At 34.7% G+C, this 17,135-nt stretch overlaps 2 protein-coding genes across 2 annotated transcripts; one reads left to right on the top strand and one right to left on the bottom strand.

The window, feature by feature from the left end:
* Positions 1–98: 98 nt before the first annotated feature.
* Positions 99–13,552, bottom strand: LOC123312805 (glycogen debranching enzyme). Its single transcript, XM_044897304.1, has 26 exons — positions 13,473–13,552; positions 11,589–11,631; positions 9,704–10,250; positions 7,638–9,609; positions 6,988–7,192; positions 6,721–6,855; positions 6,365–6,583; positions 6,040–6,272; positions 5,767–5,979; positions 5,517–5,711; positions 5,307–5,427; positions 5,121–5,253; positions 4,498–4,763; positions 4,224–4,379; positions 3,966–4,165; positions 3,702–3,905; positions 3,365–3,594; positions 3,221–3,310; positions 2,982–3,159; positions 2,570–2,748; positions 2,331–2,511; positions 1,795–2,123; positions 1,060–1,451; positions 805–990; positions 496–723; positions 99–425 (listed from the first exon to the last, which is right to left on the bottom strand). The coding sequence occupies exons 1-26, from the start codon at positions 13,535–13,537 to the stop codon at positions 384–386; spliced, it is 6,942 nt and encodes a 2,313-aa protein (XP_044753239.1). The 5' UTR covers positions 13,538–13,552; the 3' UTR covers positions 99–383.
* LOC123312809 (serine/threonine-protein kinase STK11) lies at positions 10,487–16,745 on the top strand. The gene is made up of 6 exons (XM_044897309.1): positions 10,487–11,397; positions 11,702–12,008; positions 14,769–14,905; positions 15,168–15,353; positions 15,580–15,758; positions 16,126–16,745. Exons 1-6 carry the CDS (start codon positions 10,988–10,990, stop codon positions 16,248–16,250), a joined length of 1,344 nt encoding a protein of 447 aa, XP_044753244.1. The 5' UTR covers positions 10,487–10,987; the 3' UTR covers positions 16,251–16,745.
* Positions 16,746–17,135: the final 390 nt, after the last annotated feature.

Genomic DNA, 17,135 nt, shown 5'->3' on the forward strand with positions numbered 1-17,135 from the left:
TTATTGCGAATGGATTTAAGATTGCGAGTGGAACAAATATCAATGTTGGGTTCCATTTTGGAGGGGAAAAAAGGTTTTGGGAGATTCCTCAAAGAATGTTTTATATTGTATAATATTTTATTTTTCTTCAATGGTAACTCTTATCACTTAAAATATGAAAATTTTGATATTGCAATATTTCCTTGAAAATTACCATTTCAATTGACACTTTAATCTTATTGAATTGTTTATAATAATTTACTTATTGTTGTTCACTTTTAAGTTGATTCCTTCAAAAATATTCACCTACAACTACAATAATTAAATTAGAGTTACATTATACTACGGAACACATCGATCACAAGGTTAAAACTGACTATTGCACATAACTTCTTAAAATTTTGTTATTTTATGGAAGACTCGATCTTTTGCAAATCGTGAAGAACCTGAAAAAAAAATTCATAACTTTTTATTCTGAAACGATATTTCATGTATTTTCAAGGTCATAATACTTACTTCTAACACACAAGCCATACTCCAAGCCTGTGTTCTGGAACTATCCTTACAAAAAGCTCCATTATTGTTTGTTAATTCTGGCAGACCTCTCCACTCCGACGTCATTAATTCTGTGAAGTGACGTGATAACCTATATTTCGTTTCTGCTATAGTTTCCTTAAGTTTTTTATTTTTGGCAGCAAAGTGTAATTTTGCCCTTAAGAAGTAACCTATTGGCCATACCCATTCCTGAAAACAATCAGAATTGCAAATAACAAGTGTTTGTTAACAAGACCAATATCTCATCTGTATCAGGAAGTCAATACTCACTGGTCCTTGATGATAGTTGGCACCGTGAGCCACTGTTGGATCATCTGAGTCATTTGAATTGTCATAATCGGCTCTATAAGACCAATCCTCCGGATCTAAAGTTTTCACACCAAGAGGCCCTAATAAGTATTGCTCAACTTTCTGTAGAGCTGTCCAAGCGTGCTGTGGATCGAACAATTCCGGCGCCTTGAAGATAAGAAAAAAATTGTGTCCACAATCAATGTTCATAAGCAAGAATATCAAAAACCAACTTACCACCACCATAACAATCGGGAAATTACATCGAAGTTGATAATCAGTCCATTGCACAGCTGAACCGTGACAATCCTTGTAGATGCCCCTCTTGTTTATCACATCCTGATTTTCTTCTCCCTCGGTGGGCTCCTCGTTTACCCAAAAATGTTTCTCGAAGTTCTCTTTTATGTTGAAGGCCCAAAAATGGTAGGTCCATCTCGTCGGTTTGCCTTTACTGTTTTTCCTCTCAGCGCTTTCGTACTTGTACAGTCCCTTGGCGTGTAAGCGGCCAAGCCAAGTTACAACGCATTTCGACAGGCCAACAATTTCGCAAGCCGATCCGTCTCTGGGCGTGGATGGTTTTCCCTTGATGCCCGCTTTCTCCGAAGAACCCATTTTGTCCATCCATGTACCTGTGGAGTTGTACAAAACATTCAACTATGAATGAAGTCTGTGGGGAGATATCGCATATTCTTCTGAGCATCAGGGTCTGTAACCCCTCAAAAAAGCCACTAATGCCTGTTTTCTCTGACAATCCCTGAATTTTAAGGGACAGTTCTGTCTCACCAATGTTTTGAGTATAACATACTAAGTGTCCCCTAAGGATAGATGCACCGAACTATATATTTTTCCAAATTCAATTTTATGAATTTCATTTCATGAAACAATAGGAATAATCACTCCCACCATTATTGAAGAAATTCCATTCATTGAAGATGAATCTTTGGGATGTCCGAAACAGATATAAAAACATACCGCAGTTGTCTACATTCCCTCCAAAGACGAATCCGGTTTTGGGATCTACCCCTATCTGGTTGTTGAAACCGTTCCACTTCATCTGATCGTCGATTTCCCTACCGGCGTTCCTTTCTCTGAAAGTCAAGCCTTGCAAATGTTTGTTGAGCGCCTCCTGCATCACGTCCTGCAGACTTTGTTCCATTGCGCCGGGTTGCTGAGGCGGGGAATCATCGGTCGGAAAGATGCGGGATACTTTATCCTCCAGAATTTTAATGCCATCTGGAACTTCTTCCGTGTAACATTTGATGCAGTACAGCCACCACCAGACTGCGTCTCTGCAGTTGTATCTGAAAGGGAATGCGGGTTATTGAAGTGAATGGGGAAAAGAAGTGTCTTGGAACTGAGACTGGTGAAGCCTATTGAGGCTCACAAACATCCACTTCTTTCCTACATCAGTCGTAGTTGTGCCAAAACGACGCAATTTTGCATTATATAGTTTTTGAGGTTTCAGTGAACCAGCAGATAGTTTACCCATTCACCCAATTATTACTCACCTAGGTTTACGTCCCCCATCTAACAGATTGGGAATCAGACCGTGTCGTAAGCAAGCCGCATAGGCAAGTATGTGATATCTAGCTTCTTGATGCCTTCCAGTCAGTAGGAGTAGTCCCCTGAGAGCGATAAAAGTATCCCTTCCCCAGTTTCTCATGTAACCGACGGAGAAATGGGGCAAACCTGAAAAAACCATTATGAGTATGCCTTAAATGCTCCAACTGTGTCGAATGTACGTTACCCGCACTGAGAGACGCGCAAACCTGTGTTTCCTTTCCATCTGCGCCTTTCCTGCATGGAGGTTTAGGCGGTGCTAGATTGGGAGATAACGTTGGCAAATTTGCAGAGCTTATGTAAGCTGCAAACTGAATTGAGCCCATGGAGAGAGCCTTGACGAACTTAGATCCTTTCTTTACGAAGCTAAAAATACAGGCGTATCAAAGAAAATGAAAAAATACTCAATCAACTCAAACGCTACAATTAAATAAACAGTTAAACGCCTTTTTTATCAGATTATTGATATGTCCGCAATTGGTATACAAACAAGCCATTACAAAAACTATTCTTACCTCTGAGCTTTGTTCAGAGCAACATGAAAAACTGGGATATTCAATAATTATTAGACATAAGCATAATTCAATTTTGAAACTCACCTGGACATCAAATTATAAGAATGTTCAAGTAGAGAATCATAAATTCTAGTAAAAATCAGATCAAAATATGCTGGTTTCAAATATTTGGGTAAAACCTTGAAGGACTTCGTGTTTTTCTCAATCCAAGTTCCTAATTCCTCAGTGCCTTCATCTAACTTCAAACGCTGGTAGATATAATCTAAACATGAATAATTTGTTCAAGTTAGAAGCTAATTCGTATTACACAACCAACTACTGACCAATCATCCAATCTCCTTGTCTTATATTTTCACACATTGGGTGTCCCAAGTTGTTCATCGGCCTGATTTCAGACAGTAACGAAATGAATCCTGCAATAATTTGATTACCTCATCTGAATTGACAATTGGGAGAAAAAAATTTACCTTGAAGCCCAGCGTAAACCAGTTTTCCATGATTTGGTATATCATATGTGTCAAAACCTTTGCCTTCATCTCTTTCCTCCTGATCGCATCTATACAATACTCTGTTCAAATCGCGCAGCTCTAATTTTTTTATCACGCGTTTAAAGTCTGTTTCCTGAGTAGATGAAAATTGATCTGCTAATTTTCTCACTTCAGCAACAGCTTCGGATACAGCTCTTGGAAGTGAAACTCTGAAAATCAAACAAAATTGAAGGTTAAATTAAAAAAAACTTTCAAAGAGAAATTTAAATCTATTCTGTTCTCCGAAGAAACCATCACAATATTTTTCGAAACCTACTTTATGATTACAATGGATCCTGGCTGGAAGTTCTTGAATTTGAGAGCAATCTCGTTTGGACTTCCAGATGATGTTTCTTCAAAAACTTCGGAATCTTTCAACTGAACATGCTGCTTCATGTGCAACACATATTCGGATAAACCATTTATGTAATGGTTATTCTTTGTGAAATTATTATGACGGGCGTATTTAGAACCTCCATTACTAGAAAAAAAATCAATAAAACAAATTTTCAACGCATAGTCGATTTTTTTTTATAAGTACCTCAACTCAAAATGACTCATAGTAGCTTCTAGTATGATCTCATCTAATACTCCCTCAACTACGAGAGGTCTGATATCTCTTTGTGAATCACTGTCTGGATGACCGAAAGCAGTGAAAGCGACGAGAATGTATCTTTGATGGGTTTTCGGACAATGTCTGGTAACTGCCACAATATCAGGATCCATTTGATCGACATACACCTGGAAAAGGATTATTGTACAAGAAACAATATGAAGTGGATATAAACCCTTTACTTACTTCATCAAATCCATTTAATCCTAATCGGAAGTGAAGATCGTTAAGTGCCTTTTTAGCTTCTAATATCCCACATTTGAATGATGTATATTTTGGAATATTATCAGCATTTTCAGAGTTCCATTCAGTGTACTCCCTTGTTTCATTTACAACGCTTATCTGGAAATGATAATTCACCATCAATGAAGTAAATCCATTTGATTGTTTAAAAAAACAAAACGTTCAAAAATACTCGAATTTTAATAACTGAATATCATTTTGGAATCCATTCACTTACCTGATGAGGAACAAGTTCATCATAACCTCTATTAGATCCTGTACCGCAGCCGGCCATGTTGACTAGAGCCGCACTGGGCAAAAAGTTAAATACTGATCTTGCTACAGCAGGACTTTCATTATCATGGGTTTGATCAAAGAAGAGAGCGTGTGCAAGTGTTGGAGTCAAGGAATGGACATTCGGTTGATAGAATGATCCAACAGGATTTCCTCCATACAAATAGATTAACCTTCCGTGCTCATGTGAGTTACCGGCACTCATGGCCTCTGAAAAGTAAACCTTTAAATTTTTTCTCTACTTTACCTAACATCTCAGACAGAACATTGTCTCTGCATATTTTTACGTTATAAAGGAGTTTTATGATATGCAAAATCTCATAATGCTACCTTTTCTGGGCCACAATGTCTTTGGGGCCACTAAATATTAACCGCATATTAAAATTCCTTGTTAAACCATTAGAAACCCCACTCAATTAAAAAACTTTCTTGTATCTTGCAATTTTTTCATGAAGGGCAAGATTTTTGAGAAAAATATGAAACCATCATTTCTTGTAGTTCAGATAAGTCGATTTTTTTCAGGAATGGTCATTTATCTCAGAAACCTCAAATTCCAATTATAGTTACCTCTGATAAGGGATGTGATTCCAAGGCGATTTACGAAAATATTATCTTTCGAACCGGAATTTGTAAAAAGTTCAGCGACAACATATAAGTCTGGTTTAACTCTCCTGGCACAATCCATCATATATTCGGCAACCTGAAATCACCAAATCTCTAGAAAACTGTAGGATTAAGATATGGCACACTTACACAAAGTGGAGTAGAATGACAATTATCTAGTCTCACACCTTGGAATATGGTCGCTGTTAATTCTACGTATTTTTTCATCATATCCCACAAGAATGGCGAATCGGAAGGTTTTTCTCCATACCTAAATAAATTTTTATTAATATCACTGATAATAACAACAAGAAAGAAAATTCAACACGATAAAAATTTCTAACTCAAAAGTGCTCTTACCTTAATTTGACACTGTCCCCCCAAGGTATCAGCTCTCTCCTTATATAAACATTAGATTCAGGCATTGCAAAATTAACCAGAGGATCACTGTCTATAACCCAACCATTGTGGGCCATCAAAAGACTACCATCATCGCTGTACATGATATCTTCATACTCTTTCAAATTTTTGGGATCACCGTAATCAGTGAAATATCTACAAAGTTCAGATGCTTTCATGAAATTCACTTATCGATGGTGGTTTTACTTACCTTCCTATAAGAGGATTTTGAACGTTTATTTCACCCAGTTTTGGACCATCTGAACTCACTCTCCAATGCCTAACACCTGAAATAACATTCTCAACGGCAGCGTTCAAGTGATCTTGAACAGTATCTATAACAGCCTGATTGAGGGAATCTAATTTTTTCTTGAATTCTTCACAGGACCTCCTCAATCTAGTATCCTCATCAAAACAATCGGGCCTGCGAAAGAAAAAGAGAAAAATCCTCATAAATCATCAATTGAAATGAGGTAGATTGTACCTGTAAATATTATAAATCTTCATAGCCAGATCCATATTAACAGAAGACGCCAATCTTCTATAATCAGCGTCTTGGATAAGTTCCAGCTGAATATTTTCCTCAGCATCTTTCCCTGGTTGATTTTGCCGTGCCAACTCCATGAATTCCGACACACATTTATTAACATCACATATGAAAAGCTCTTGTAGTTTCAATTCTTTCAGTACAGTCTCTTTGAGTTGATACCGCATGGCCTGAAATTTCAACAATTTCCTCACTCTCACACCTTCGTCAATGGAATTAAGGGCAATAAACCTGTGTTATGGAAATATTTCCGTGAACTTACATTCAAATGATCTTCTGTACTGATGAGAGGTGGGATACCCCTCGTTTCGTACATCCCCTTTCTCACGTCTTCTTCAAAAATGTATAGGGCAGCATCCAGCAGGTAGGCAGGTCGCATATACTTGCAGCTCTGGCAATTGTATGTTGCTTCGACATGTTCCTTAATCCAAGGGGTTTCGTTTGCCGTGTGATTGAGAACAACATCGCAAATCGACATAATCTAAAAAAATATTTTTGAATTTGGGTTTCAACTTTGAATATTAAAAGAGAGGACTTTTTGATTTTCTCAAGATCCAGATAAAAATAACATCATGCATCAATGAAAAAAGGTGAAACAGGTAAATTGTAATAGCTTACTTTCCACTCCTTTCTCATTTTTTCGATGAGAGCTCTCAGATCTTCCCAATCTAGAGGATCATTGTTTTCTTTGAAAGAGGGATTGATTTCAAGTTGGTCCTTGATACAGTAGGCAGAATTCGAAGCTCCAAGTGCCTAAAAATCAGATCAAGAAAAACCGAATATTGAATATAGATAATATTAACTTCTCGTCCAAAGTTGAGGATATTGAATCATTATCTATTCACAAAAAGAGTCTTTAATTGTTATTTATACAGCAACACTTACTTGAACTGGAGTGAAGTGAACCATGTTATAACCAGTTTCTTTCGACACCCTCAACTTAGATTCCCATGAAGAAAAGGGCCCCAACTGTTTGGAAATAACAGTCTGGCATTGAATGCTGTTTAAGGGCAAATGCTCATTGTCACCGAATGTCAACTCTGGATCAACTAAAAAGTATCCGGAACCGCAAACTGAATGGTCTTCGTCGCTAAAAATGTTAAAATTCCAAAAAATATTTACTTGAATAGTGACATGTGCGTATCTTCTGAATTTCAATATTTGATTGCACTTCAGTAACAAATTTCATTCTAATAAATTATTAGGTACATCTTTCATTACGATGTCATCAATTATCAAATGTTTTTGGTGTGAAAACCTACAGCATAAAAAAATGGTGTAAATTTTATACCATAATTATATTATAATTTATGGCTTGAGTGTGCCTCAAACCTGGTAATCGTCAATGAATTAATGGATCTTCATTAAATGCCAGTAGGCACTTTGAAATTAAAACAATAACCTAGCGCCGTCTCGGTAACAACAAACAAATACTGAAATATCGATCGTTTCAGCAAAATTTTAATGAAAATTGTAGAAGTGGAAGCAATTATCAAACTTAAGTAGTTGATTAACTTATATAAAATAATTCTTACTTCTTATCAGTGAAGTAATAATGAAAACGTCCAGATATTCTGCATACAATTCGAGCATAAGAAGCAGTATCATCAGAATTTTGACTTTCCCCATCTTGCTGCCATTTCAAGAGCTGATAAGTAGTACTATCGAATTCCTTCAATTTTCCATCCTTATCTTCTGGGAAGTTACAGAAGATGTCGATTTTTCTTCCAAATAATGTGGGTCCCAAACGGAATTCTATAATCCAATTCTTCTGCAGCCGGTATAGAAAACATTCTTGATTTCTTGGAGGATCACCAAGTTTCAAAACTCTAATTTGCTGTTCTTCTTCCAACTTTTCCATGCTTGGTTCCTGAACCAAGTTCCTCTCAACGGTGAATGGAATTTCTTCTGGTTTTGTTTCCAGACTTTCTTCTGTCAAATTTTCAGTTTTGCTGTAGATGTTTTCAGATGAATCTTTCTCCTGTATTCTCAGAAATTTTGGTATGTTTATAGCTTGATTCTCGGTTTCTGCTTCTTCTTGTATGATTACCTTTTCTTCTTCAACAACTTCGCTCACTACTGGTAAACTCTGATTCTCTTCTTCAGGATTCAGTTGTGCTGCTCCTGGACTATGTTCTACACCTTCTGCCCTTTCTTGTTTTTCTTTTTCTGCTTTACTCTTTTTTCCTCGACTTTTTTTACTTTTCTTAGATTTTTTTTTCGACTTATTTTCGAAACTGCATGAGCGCACTGGAGTTCTTCCTAAATCCTCAACAGCCGATTCCTTTTTTTCGGATTTTTGTTCTTCTGTTGTAGAATCGCTTATCCTTCTTATCCTTGCAGCTGATTCCAAACTACGGTCACTTACATCGCTTATTCTGCCGCCAAGCAATGCCGGGTCTTTTTCTACTGATGACGAGAATGATTTAGAACTACAGGGTTGTAACTCAACTTTAACACCCTGTTGGTCAACAATGTCAGATCTACTGTTTTCACTTTCACTAACGTCAATAGATATAGATCGTCCACTTATATCTTCACTGGCAATATTATCAGATCTTGAGCTTATATCCTCTGATTTAGGATCCAGAACCGATTCTAAATCGCTCTCATCCTTTGCCTCATTATCTAAAATGTCAGAACTGACATCAGCAATTGTGTTCTGAGAGGGCTCTGTATTTGGTACTATAGGAAAGTTTCCACGTGCATGTACAAATTGATAACAAGCTTTTTTTTTATTGAAACTTAATGATTCAACTGATGTTAAACTATCATGTGTAGAATCAGGTGAAGTTAAACCAACTTCCCCCACCTCACATTGACTTTCTTCTCCTGAATATGGTGTTTCTGTTAAGGTTGGTGGATTGACAACCTCAACTACTGATGTTCCCTCTATTTCTGTTTCAAATTGGTCTCCACTAGTTGTCCCCTCTTTACAGTCTTCAGGTGTTGAATCAGGTGAAATATTTTTTTCTTCTTTGAGTTTTTCCTTTGTCAGAATTTTTTCACTTCCTCCTTGATTCAATTCCTTGTCAATTTCTTCATTAGGTTCTTCCTGAAAACTACTGCTCTCAAATGAAGATCTTTGTATAACTTCTATGCTACTTTCAGAGTCTTTAGGCTGTGATTCAGATTCTTCTTGGGCTTTTTCCTGGGTGTTTTCTTTATTTTCTGTGAAATCGGTCCTATGTACTACAGTTTCTGTTTGGAAAATTAGCGGACCTTCAGAGTTACTTTCTGAAGAATCTTGTTGACTTCTTCTCAGTGGAGGCCTAGTAGGCTCAGGTTCTTTGATAGCTAAAAGGGCTGCTTCAGCATCAACAGCTATTTCCACTCTAGGTTCAGGAGGAGAAGAAGAAGCAACTTGAGCATAACTTATACCGCTATCTACTACTCTGCTTGGTTTATCTGTATATTTAACTTGATAGGATTGAATATCAGGTGAAGAAGCTCTAGGTTGAACTCTTATTGGTTGACTCTGTTTTGGAGAAACTTTTGCTGGACTTACTGAAAAATTAACAATATACATCAATTCACCTATGGAGTAAAATTAGTAATAACAGTTTTTTTTTGGAGTTCTTCACAAGTAAACACAACTTACCAGATGCAGGTGTAGATAATTTCTCTGGAGATTTATTTTTCCCACCCTTCTTATCTTTCACAACAGTAAATGATGTTTGATCCTCCTCAATGTTTAGATGAACATCGTCTGCTTTCTTCTTTTGTTTTGATTTACTGGGACTTGGAGTTGGTTCTCTACTTCCTTCTGAATTTTTTTTTGATCTCAACGAGCTATCAGAACTTCCAGATTTCCTCTTGTCTAACTTTGATTTAGTGGGTGTTTGATTCAATGAAAAGGTAGAGCCACAAATATCAGCGATACTTTCAGCAGCAAGTCCGATAGCTTGTTGAGAACTTTCTGGTGATAACTGAGATGATCTTTCTTCTTCAACGGTTGTCAATATTGAAAGTGGTAATTCTTCATCAACTGAAGAGGCTGGACTACTTGGTGGTACGCAACACTCAGGTGGTGGTGATTGTGGTAAAATCTCTCGAACACAAATTCCTATAGTCGTATTACTTCCAAGACTTAAATTGGATGTCGATGAATATGTTCCCACTTCCCAATTATCACACCACCTACAAATCTAAGACAAATATATGGGCATATAAGTACTAACGAATTAACCAGGAAGGAACATTAATATAAACACAACGTAATTTATAACGCATCAACCTGAAATATTTTTAGTTTGTTTCAGTCGCTTGTCGCTCTTTCACTTCACCAAAAAATATTTCTAAACTGCTTCATTATAATCATCATTTAAGGTCGGATTGATTCGTCATTAAGAATGCATTTCATTAATATTATACGTACCAGATAATAGGAAATCCATTTCTCCTAATTTACAGATTCGCAAAACGAAAGTACAAAAATATTTTTGAATTAAATTTAATTTGAACTAATTTGAAGGTTGTCAAGGTGACTTTCAGGAACCATTGAATGATAAAAATAGAAAGATTAAAATTGCTTGTCATGTATTGCAATAGATGAATTAAATAGATGTGAATTGTTTATCTCAAAATTTGTTTATCGATTTCGAAGGCCGAATAAGATTATATTCGAAATAAATATAATAATGACCGGAGAGCATGTGAAACATATTTTTCTTCTTCTCTAAACACATCCTAATCATAGAAAACCAATGACGTTTGACATGTATATAAATATCTAAAAACAGCTGTTGCTGAGAATTTTGAAGTTCTGTGAGAATTAATAAGAATCGTCAACAAATGTGTTTTTAAAATGGTTTGAAAAGGACTTGATTTGAAGAGAGAAAAATTGTGTTTTGATGATAATAATTGCGGGAGTGTATAATAAATAATGGACAAGAATATGTGTAATATAAACGATAATCTCGAGGAAAGTCCCGATGAAACGGAAGTTACTAATAGGATTTTTAAAGTTGAAAGCGATGAAGAGTTAAGGCCTTTGAGCGATGCAGACAAACCTATTCTTTGGGTGAATGATAATTTAGACCTAGATGATGATCTTTCGTTTCCAAATATATCAAATTTCTTTCATCGAGTGGACAGTAACCAAATTTTGTATGAGACTAAGAAGAGGAAAGTGAAAATGGTAGGAAAATATGTGATGGGAGACTTATTGGGGGAAGGTTCTTATGGTAAAGTCAAAGAAATGTTAGACTCAGAGAATCTTTGTAGAAGAGCAGTGAAAATTTTAAAAAGACGTAAACTACGACGAATACCGAATGGAGAACAAAACGTTGAAAGGTAAACCATTGCTAATGATTATGGATTTTTAGTTTTACTGCTACATTGCTTCAAGAATAAATGTTATGTGTCATCTCACTATGAGGCAACAGAGATCTAGAGGCATCAACTGAAAGATTTATATCTGATAAGTTACAGTATCTACTCTATTTCAATTTAAAGTATAAGGTCAAAAATTTGTTTCTACTCACTCCTAGAATCCAGTCATAGCAACATAATAGTGCTTCCCGTATACTGAAAAAAAATTATTTTATGAAAATTTTCGTATAAGTAGTTCAAATGTCAAATTATTTTCTTGTTCCAGAGAAATAAGCTTATTGAAAAAATTAAATCATAAAAATGTTATTGGTCTAGTCGATGTAATTTATAATGAGGAAAAGCAAAAAATGTACTTGATTATGGAATTTTGCGTTGGGAGCTTACAAGTTATGTTGGAATCAACAACGTTGAAAAAATTTCCACTTCATCAGGCTCATGGGTATTTCACACAGCTCATTGACGGTTTGGAATACCTGCATAGCATGAGGATTATTCATAAAGATATTAAGCCTGGCAACTTGTTACTAACTTTAGAAGGAGATCTGAAGATTTCTGATCTAGGGGTAGCCGAGGTGAGTAATTTTTAGAATGACTCTTGTTGAAAGAAGATCATGATGCAAATATAATAACACAAGAATAAAAGTTTAGAACTTCAAGAATTTTTGTTATGCGTCCCTCAAACAGGGTTGATGTTGAATATTCTTTAAAAAATATGATATAAATATTTTATTGAAAGGAAATTTATCATGATAAAAATTCAAATAAGGCTTTGGTTTGATGATCTTTTTATTGTTAGGTTTGGCTTGAAATTTTTTTTCAAAATAGAGTGAAACTGTTTAGAAATTGTGTTGGTTAGAAGGAAAGCTAGCTAGCTAGACTTGGCCTCAGTCTATTAATCAATAATAAAAGGCTATTATTATTACTATTATTGAATTGTCCAAATAGTTTCAACAATTTTAGGTTTCACTCCATTTAGACACTTCAAGTCTTGTCTCTTGGAAATATTGAAAGGGCTCTCTTTTTCAATATGATGGAAAAAATGATTTTTGGCAGAAATAACACGAATTTTGGGTTTGAGCTTCTCATTAAAATGCCAACAAATTTGCATGGACTGAGTATGTCAGTCTGCCTTAACTTAGCGATTGCCAAGATTCCTCCAAATTTCTGAATCTGTTGCAAGGGAAACGCCTTTTTAAGTATATTACGAAATCGCCATTGGTACCTATCGTTATCACTGTCATCAGACTATTAATTCCATACCATAGTTTATATTTTGAAAAATATGAATCTTTTTAACTTGAGTGTGTTTTGAAAAATGCATGTGCCTTTTTTATAAGTTGATAAGAAAGGAACATCAATGCTTTAAATGTAAAGTTAAAATTTTAGTCAAGCACATAAATCACTTTTATATGTGTTTGGAAATATTTTCACTTCTCAAAGCTGCTTTCAACCACATTTTTCAACCATGTTATGTTTTACATGGTGTTTCATTATTTAAATAACTTGAGTCTATCCTAACCTTTGTATTTGTTTTATATGTATTTAATGAATAAACTGTGGAGTGTCAACAAGTAAAATCGTGTTTGCTAAGCAGAATTTCAGCTTTGTGATAAAACCATTAGAGAGTGTTCAAGTTTTAGTAGGATTTGAGGTTCAGCAGAGAATTTTTGCCATGATGCTGTTGAAAATTGATGAATAAAACTTTTCTGTTTCCACTGTTTAACTCAGGTGTTTCAAATTTGATTGTGCGGTTCTTTCCATGAATCCTATATTTATAGGAAAAGTTTTCATTTATAACCTAAGAAGTGTAACGTTTCAACTGATTGAATTACCATGCTGCACATCTTGCCAAAAAGTCAAATACCCTTCCAAAACACATTTTTACGAATTAAACTAACACACAAGACGAAAATATAAATTGAAAATCTATAAAATTTCTCGCACACCTCACAAATGACGAAAATTCACTCACGGGAACGTGTGTTACATTATATTGATGAAGATAAGTTTTTACGAAAAAAATTCGCAATATGTACCTTTTTTTAAAAACCAGCGCAATCACAGCGGCGGTGGTAGAAAGCAGGATCATAGGATACAACATTTTACCAAATATTCACATCATATATTTGATACAAACTGAATTCGAAAAATCGAAACAGTTCCTCTCGCGATCGTTCAGATTCATATATTATAAGGTCAATAGATTTTTCGATAACTTAATCAATTAATTATTGTGTTAAATGTCGCCAGGATAAATATGGGTCAATATTGTTACTCTAAATCATCTTGCATTGTGCTGAACTCTGATAATTTCATTGTTAGGGCAGCATCCATTCTTGTGCTGCATGATTCAGATCATAAATAAACTAAAATTAACATGCTAATTATAACAATACCTCGGGAATTTTGATAAGATAAAGGGAATTACCAGGCGCTATGCATAAATACGTTTAAACGGAATTCCAATTTAAATTACCCAATATCTATTTTAGTTGAAACTTTTCGGTGAAAAGTAAATAGTATTACATTGGTTAACACCAGAGCTGTAAACACATACAAGAAATTTTATCTTCGTAGGATGGGTCGTTAATTAAAAACTAGACTCGCTATTGGATGGCACTTCTTCTGTACATACTGACCAAGAGTGTCTGTAATTTTTTAATTTTGGGCTGAAAATGGTCCGAACGATTGTTTCTGACTCACTGGTAATATCAGAAAAGATCTAGGGACTGGAAAATTTTCAATAAGATCCGAATGCGCAAACTAAGTTCTTAAACGGCCAAAATCCGCTGGATGGTTTCAAAGTTATATGAAACTTTTTCCTAATATCGGAAAAAAAAATCTGTACCTTGCGACTTAGAAACCACCAAATGGTTGCAAGAACCTTCACTGCGTCATTTAAGAGCCATATACTAGTTTACAACTCTATCGGATCTGTGTAAATCATTTGGATATTTTTTTTTTCTGGGAAATGACTAGGCATTGGAGACCTACAAATGCACCATGAAAATGGAGATCTATTCTTCCGACAATCTCCACGTACGCTTTAAAGTATATTGAATCGTACTTTTCGCTAAATATTTGGTCCTGCGTTTTTCGAAAAAAATAATCGATGACTGGTAGATTCTGAAACTCTGAAATACTTATGTGATCAAGAGTTGCCAGCGATAAACTCCTATAAGCTTATCCTATCTTAAACCTGTATTCAGTATTGAAAACCACTAAACGTGTTTCGCTTTAATAATAACATCTTCAGGAGTATGAATTTAAAAGTATACCACTCTATTTCATAATTTCAAGCAATGTACATGGCATACAAATTTTTTTTTCAGACTATAGACCTTTTCGCAGAAGACGATACATGTTTTCAAGGGCAAGGTTCACCAGCTTTTCAGCCGCCAGAAATTGCCAATGGGGTAGAATCATTTCCTGGTTTCAAAGTGGATGTTTGGAGCTCAGGTGTCACATTGTAAGTGTTAACAATCTTTGGGAATTTCCAGTTTTCAGTCCAGTGTAGTCGTGTGAATTCGAAATGCTTCATTTTACTACTAAAACATCGAGTAAAATAATTCAACATCGACGTTCCAGATGTGCTTGCTTAACCGTCATGTATAATTAAATATATGTAGTATCTTCAGTTTCTGTATTGTCCAGTTACCTTTTATTTTGAACCATAGTTTTGTATTTTTAAAATGTGTGAGTGTGTGCTGATACATGCATTATAATTTCAGATATAATATCACTACCGGAAAATATCCATTTGAAGGTGATAACATCTATAGGTTATTCGAAAGTATAGGGAAGGGAGAGTTCACTATTCCTTCTGAAATTGAGGATTCCCTTAGATCATTATTGACAGGAATGCTCGATAAAGATCCTTATGAAAGATTCAGTATACAACAAATAAGGCAACATTCGTAAGTATTCATTTATCTATCTATAAAGAAGTGAAGTATGTCTATATACTTCTACCAGTTCCAGTACCATCATCTAATTTAGTTTTTCAAACATGCATTTTTGAAGCTTGAATTAGTTCTCCATCAAAAACCTAATCCATTAACTTGATATTCTGCATAAAGATCGCTAAATAACTGTAAAAACGCATTTTTCAGCCACAAATGCAATATTATATTATAATTCCAGATGGTTCTTGAGGAAGCCACCTAAATTAAATGTGAAAGAAGTTCCTATACCCCCTTTGCAAGGAGACAGTTTACATAAAATGACAGTACTACCTTATTTAGAAAATCATTATTATGATTTTTCAAATACAGAAGAAGATGATGGTTCAGCACATTATATAACAGAGAGAGAATTGAATGGTGAGTAATAAATTTAACAATTTCATGATGTTCAGTCTACAGTTATGATAAAACGACATAAAAAGGATTTTTTATGTCACTAGGGCGGCACTAATGTATCAAGTTTCTTGAAGAAAGTATAAATGTTGGTATGTTCAAGAAAATCTTTCCAGATGAAGCCTGTTCCTGCTACCTTTTGACAAAAAAAAAATTGCTTTCCAAATTAATGTCTTCAGAAAAAAACTAAAATAGAATAACTTTAATTGAATGGATTTCTGTTTGTGGTTTTTTCTAATATTTTCATACATAGTATTCACAAACTAACAAATTGTATGATTTTAAAATGATGACATCTAATATCTGTTTAATTAACAAAATATAATTTCAGAAATAAAGAAGAACAATGAAGAACAAAATAATGAGAAGGCTGTAGTTGCACAAAATACTAAAAGAAAATGGAAGAAGATATCATGCTTAACTTTGAGGTCGATACCTGGTTGCAGACAGTCGTGACACTTCTTGTTATATTCTATAGAATATTTTTGATAAATAAATTACTGGTTACTTGTACCTTATTCTGGAACAGTTGTTAATATATTGTTTTGAAGGTGATCCAGATTGAGTCCCAATATTGCAATAATGAACTTTTAAATTTCTTATATCATCATTTAGTCAACAAAACAATTTTAAATTTATTTATGCTTGATATGTTCATTTTCTTTGTCAGAAAATTTATTTATGATTTGTTATTCTATATTATATTTTATTGAAATTTCCAAAAATTTATTTTGGAAAATCAGATTGTTTTGTTAGATCAAACATTTTTTTTTAATTTGAAATACAAAATAACTGATCACCCCGGATTTTTGTTGTTTTTCCACTTGTTGATTGTATACAGTTTAATAGGCATTGTAATCTTAAGAATGTATGCCAAATTGGCAGGTGATGAACTGTGGAGAATTTTCTTCCTCCAATTTTTGGGAAAATTAAATCTCCTTTCAAAACCAATTATTGTTTGCTTATACTCTTCTCGCTTTGAGCCCTAATTAATTTGAATGTTTCATGCAGGGCCGGATTTAGCCCAGAACTATTTGAGATATCCCCATATCATGAAAAGAATATTTTCACTATGTATTTCACAATTCAATAATTAAACCTAATCATTTATTTATTTCATCAATATTCACAAACGAAATTTTCATGTGAGAACTTGTAGATTATCATTATACATTACATTTCGAGACTTACCCTTACTGCATCCGAGGAAAATCCAATAGCGCACCCGGAGGGGGTCGAAAAAGTGTTTGTCATGCCAAAACCTTAAAAAAACACCACATGGTATGCAGCTATTTGTGTCCCCTCATAATGTCATTCTGGGTACGCCACTGGGAAAATTAG

This window comes from Coccinella septempunctata, chromosome 5 (assembly GCF_907165205.1).
Source record: "Coccinella septempunctata chromosome 5, icCocSept1.1, whole genome shotgun sequence".
Classification (NCBI taxonomy): Eukaryota; Metazoa; Arthropoda; class Insecta; order Coleoptera; family Coccinellidae; genus Coccinella; species Coccinella septempunctata.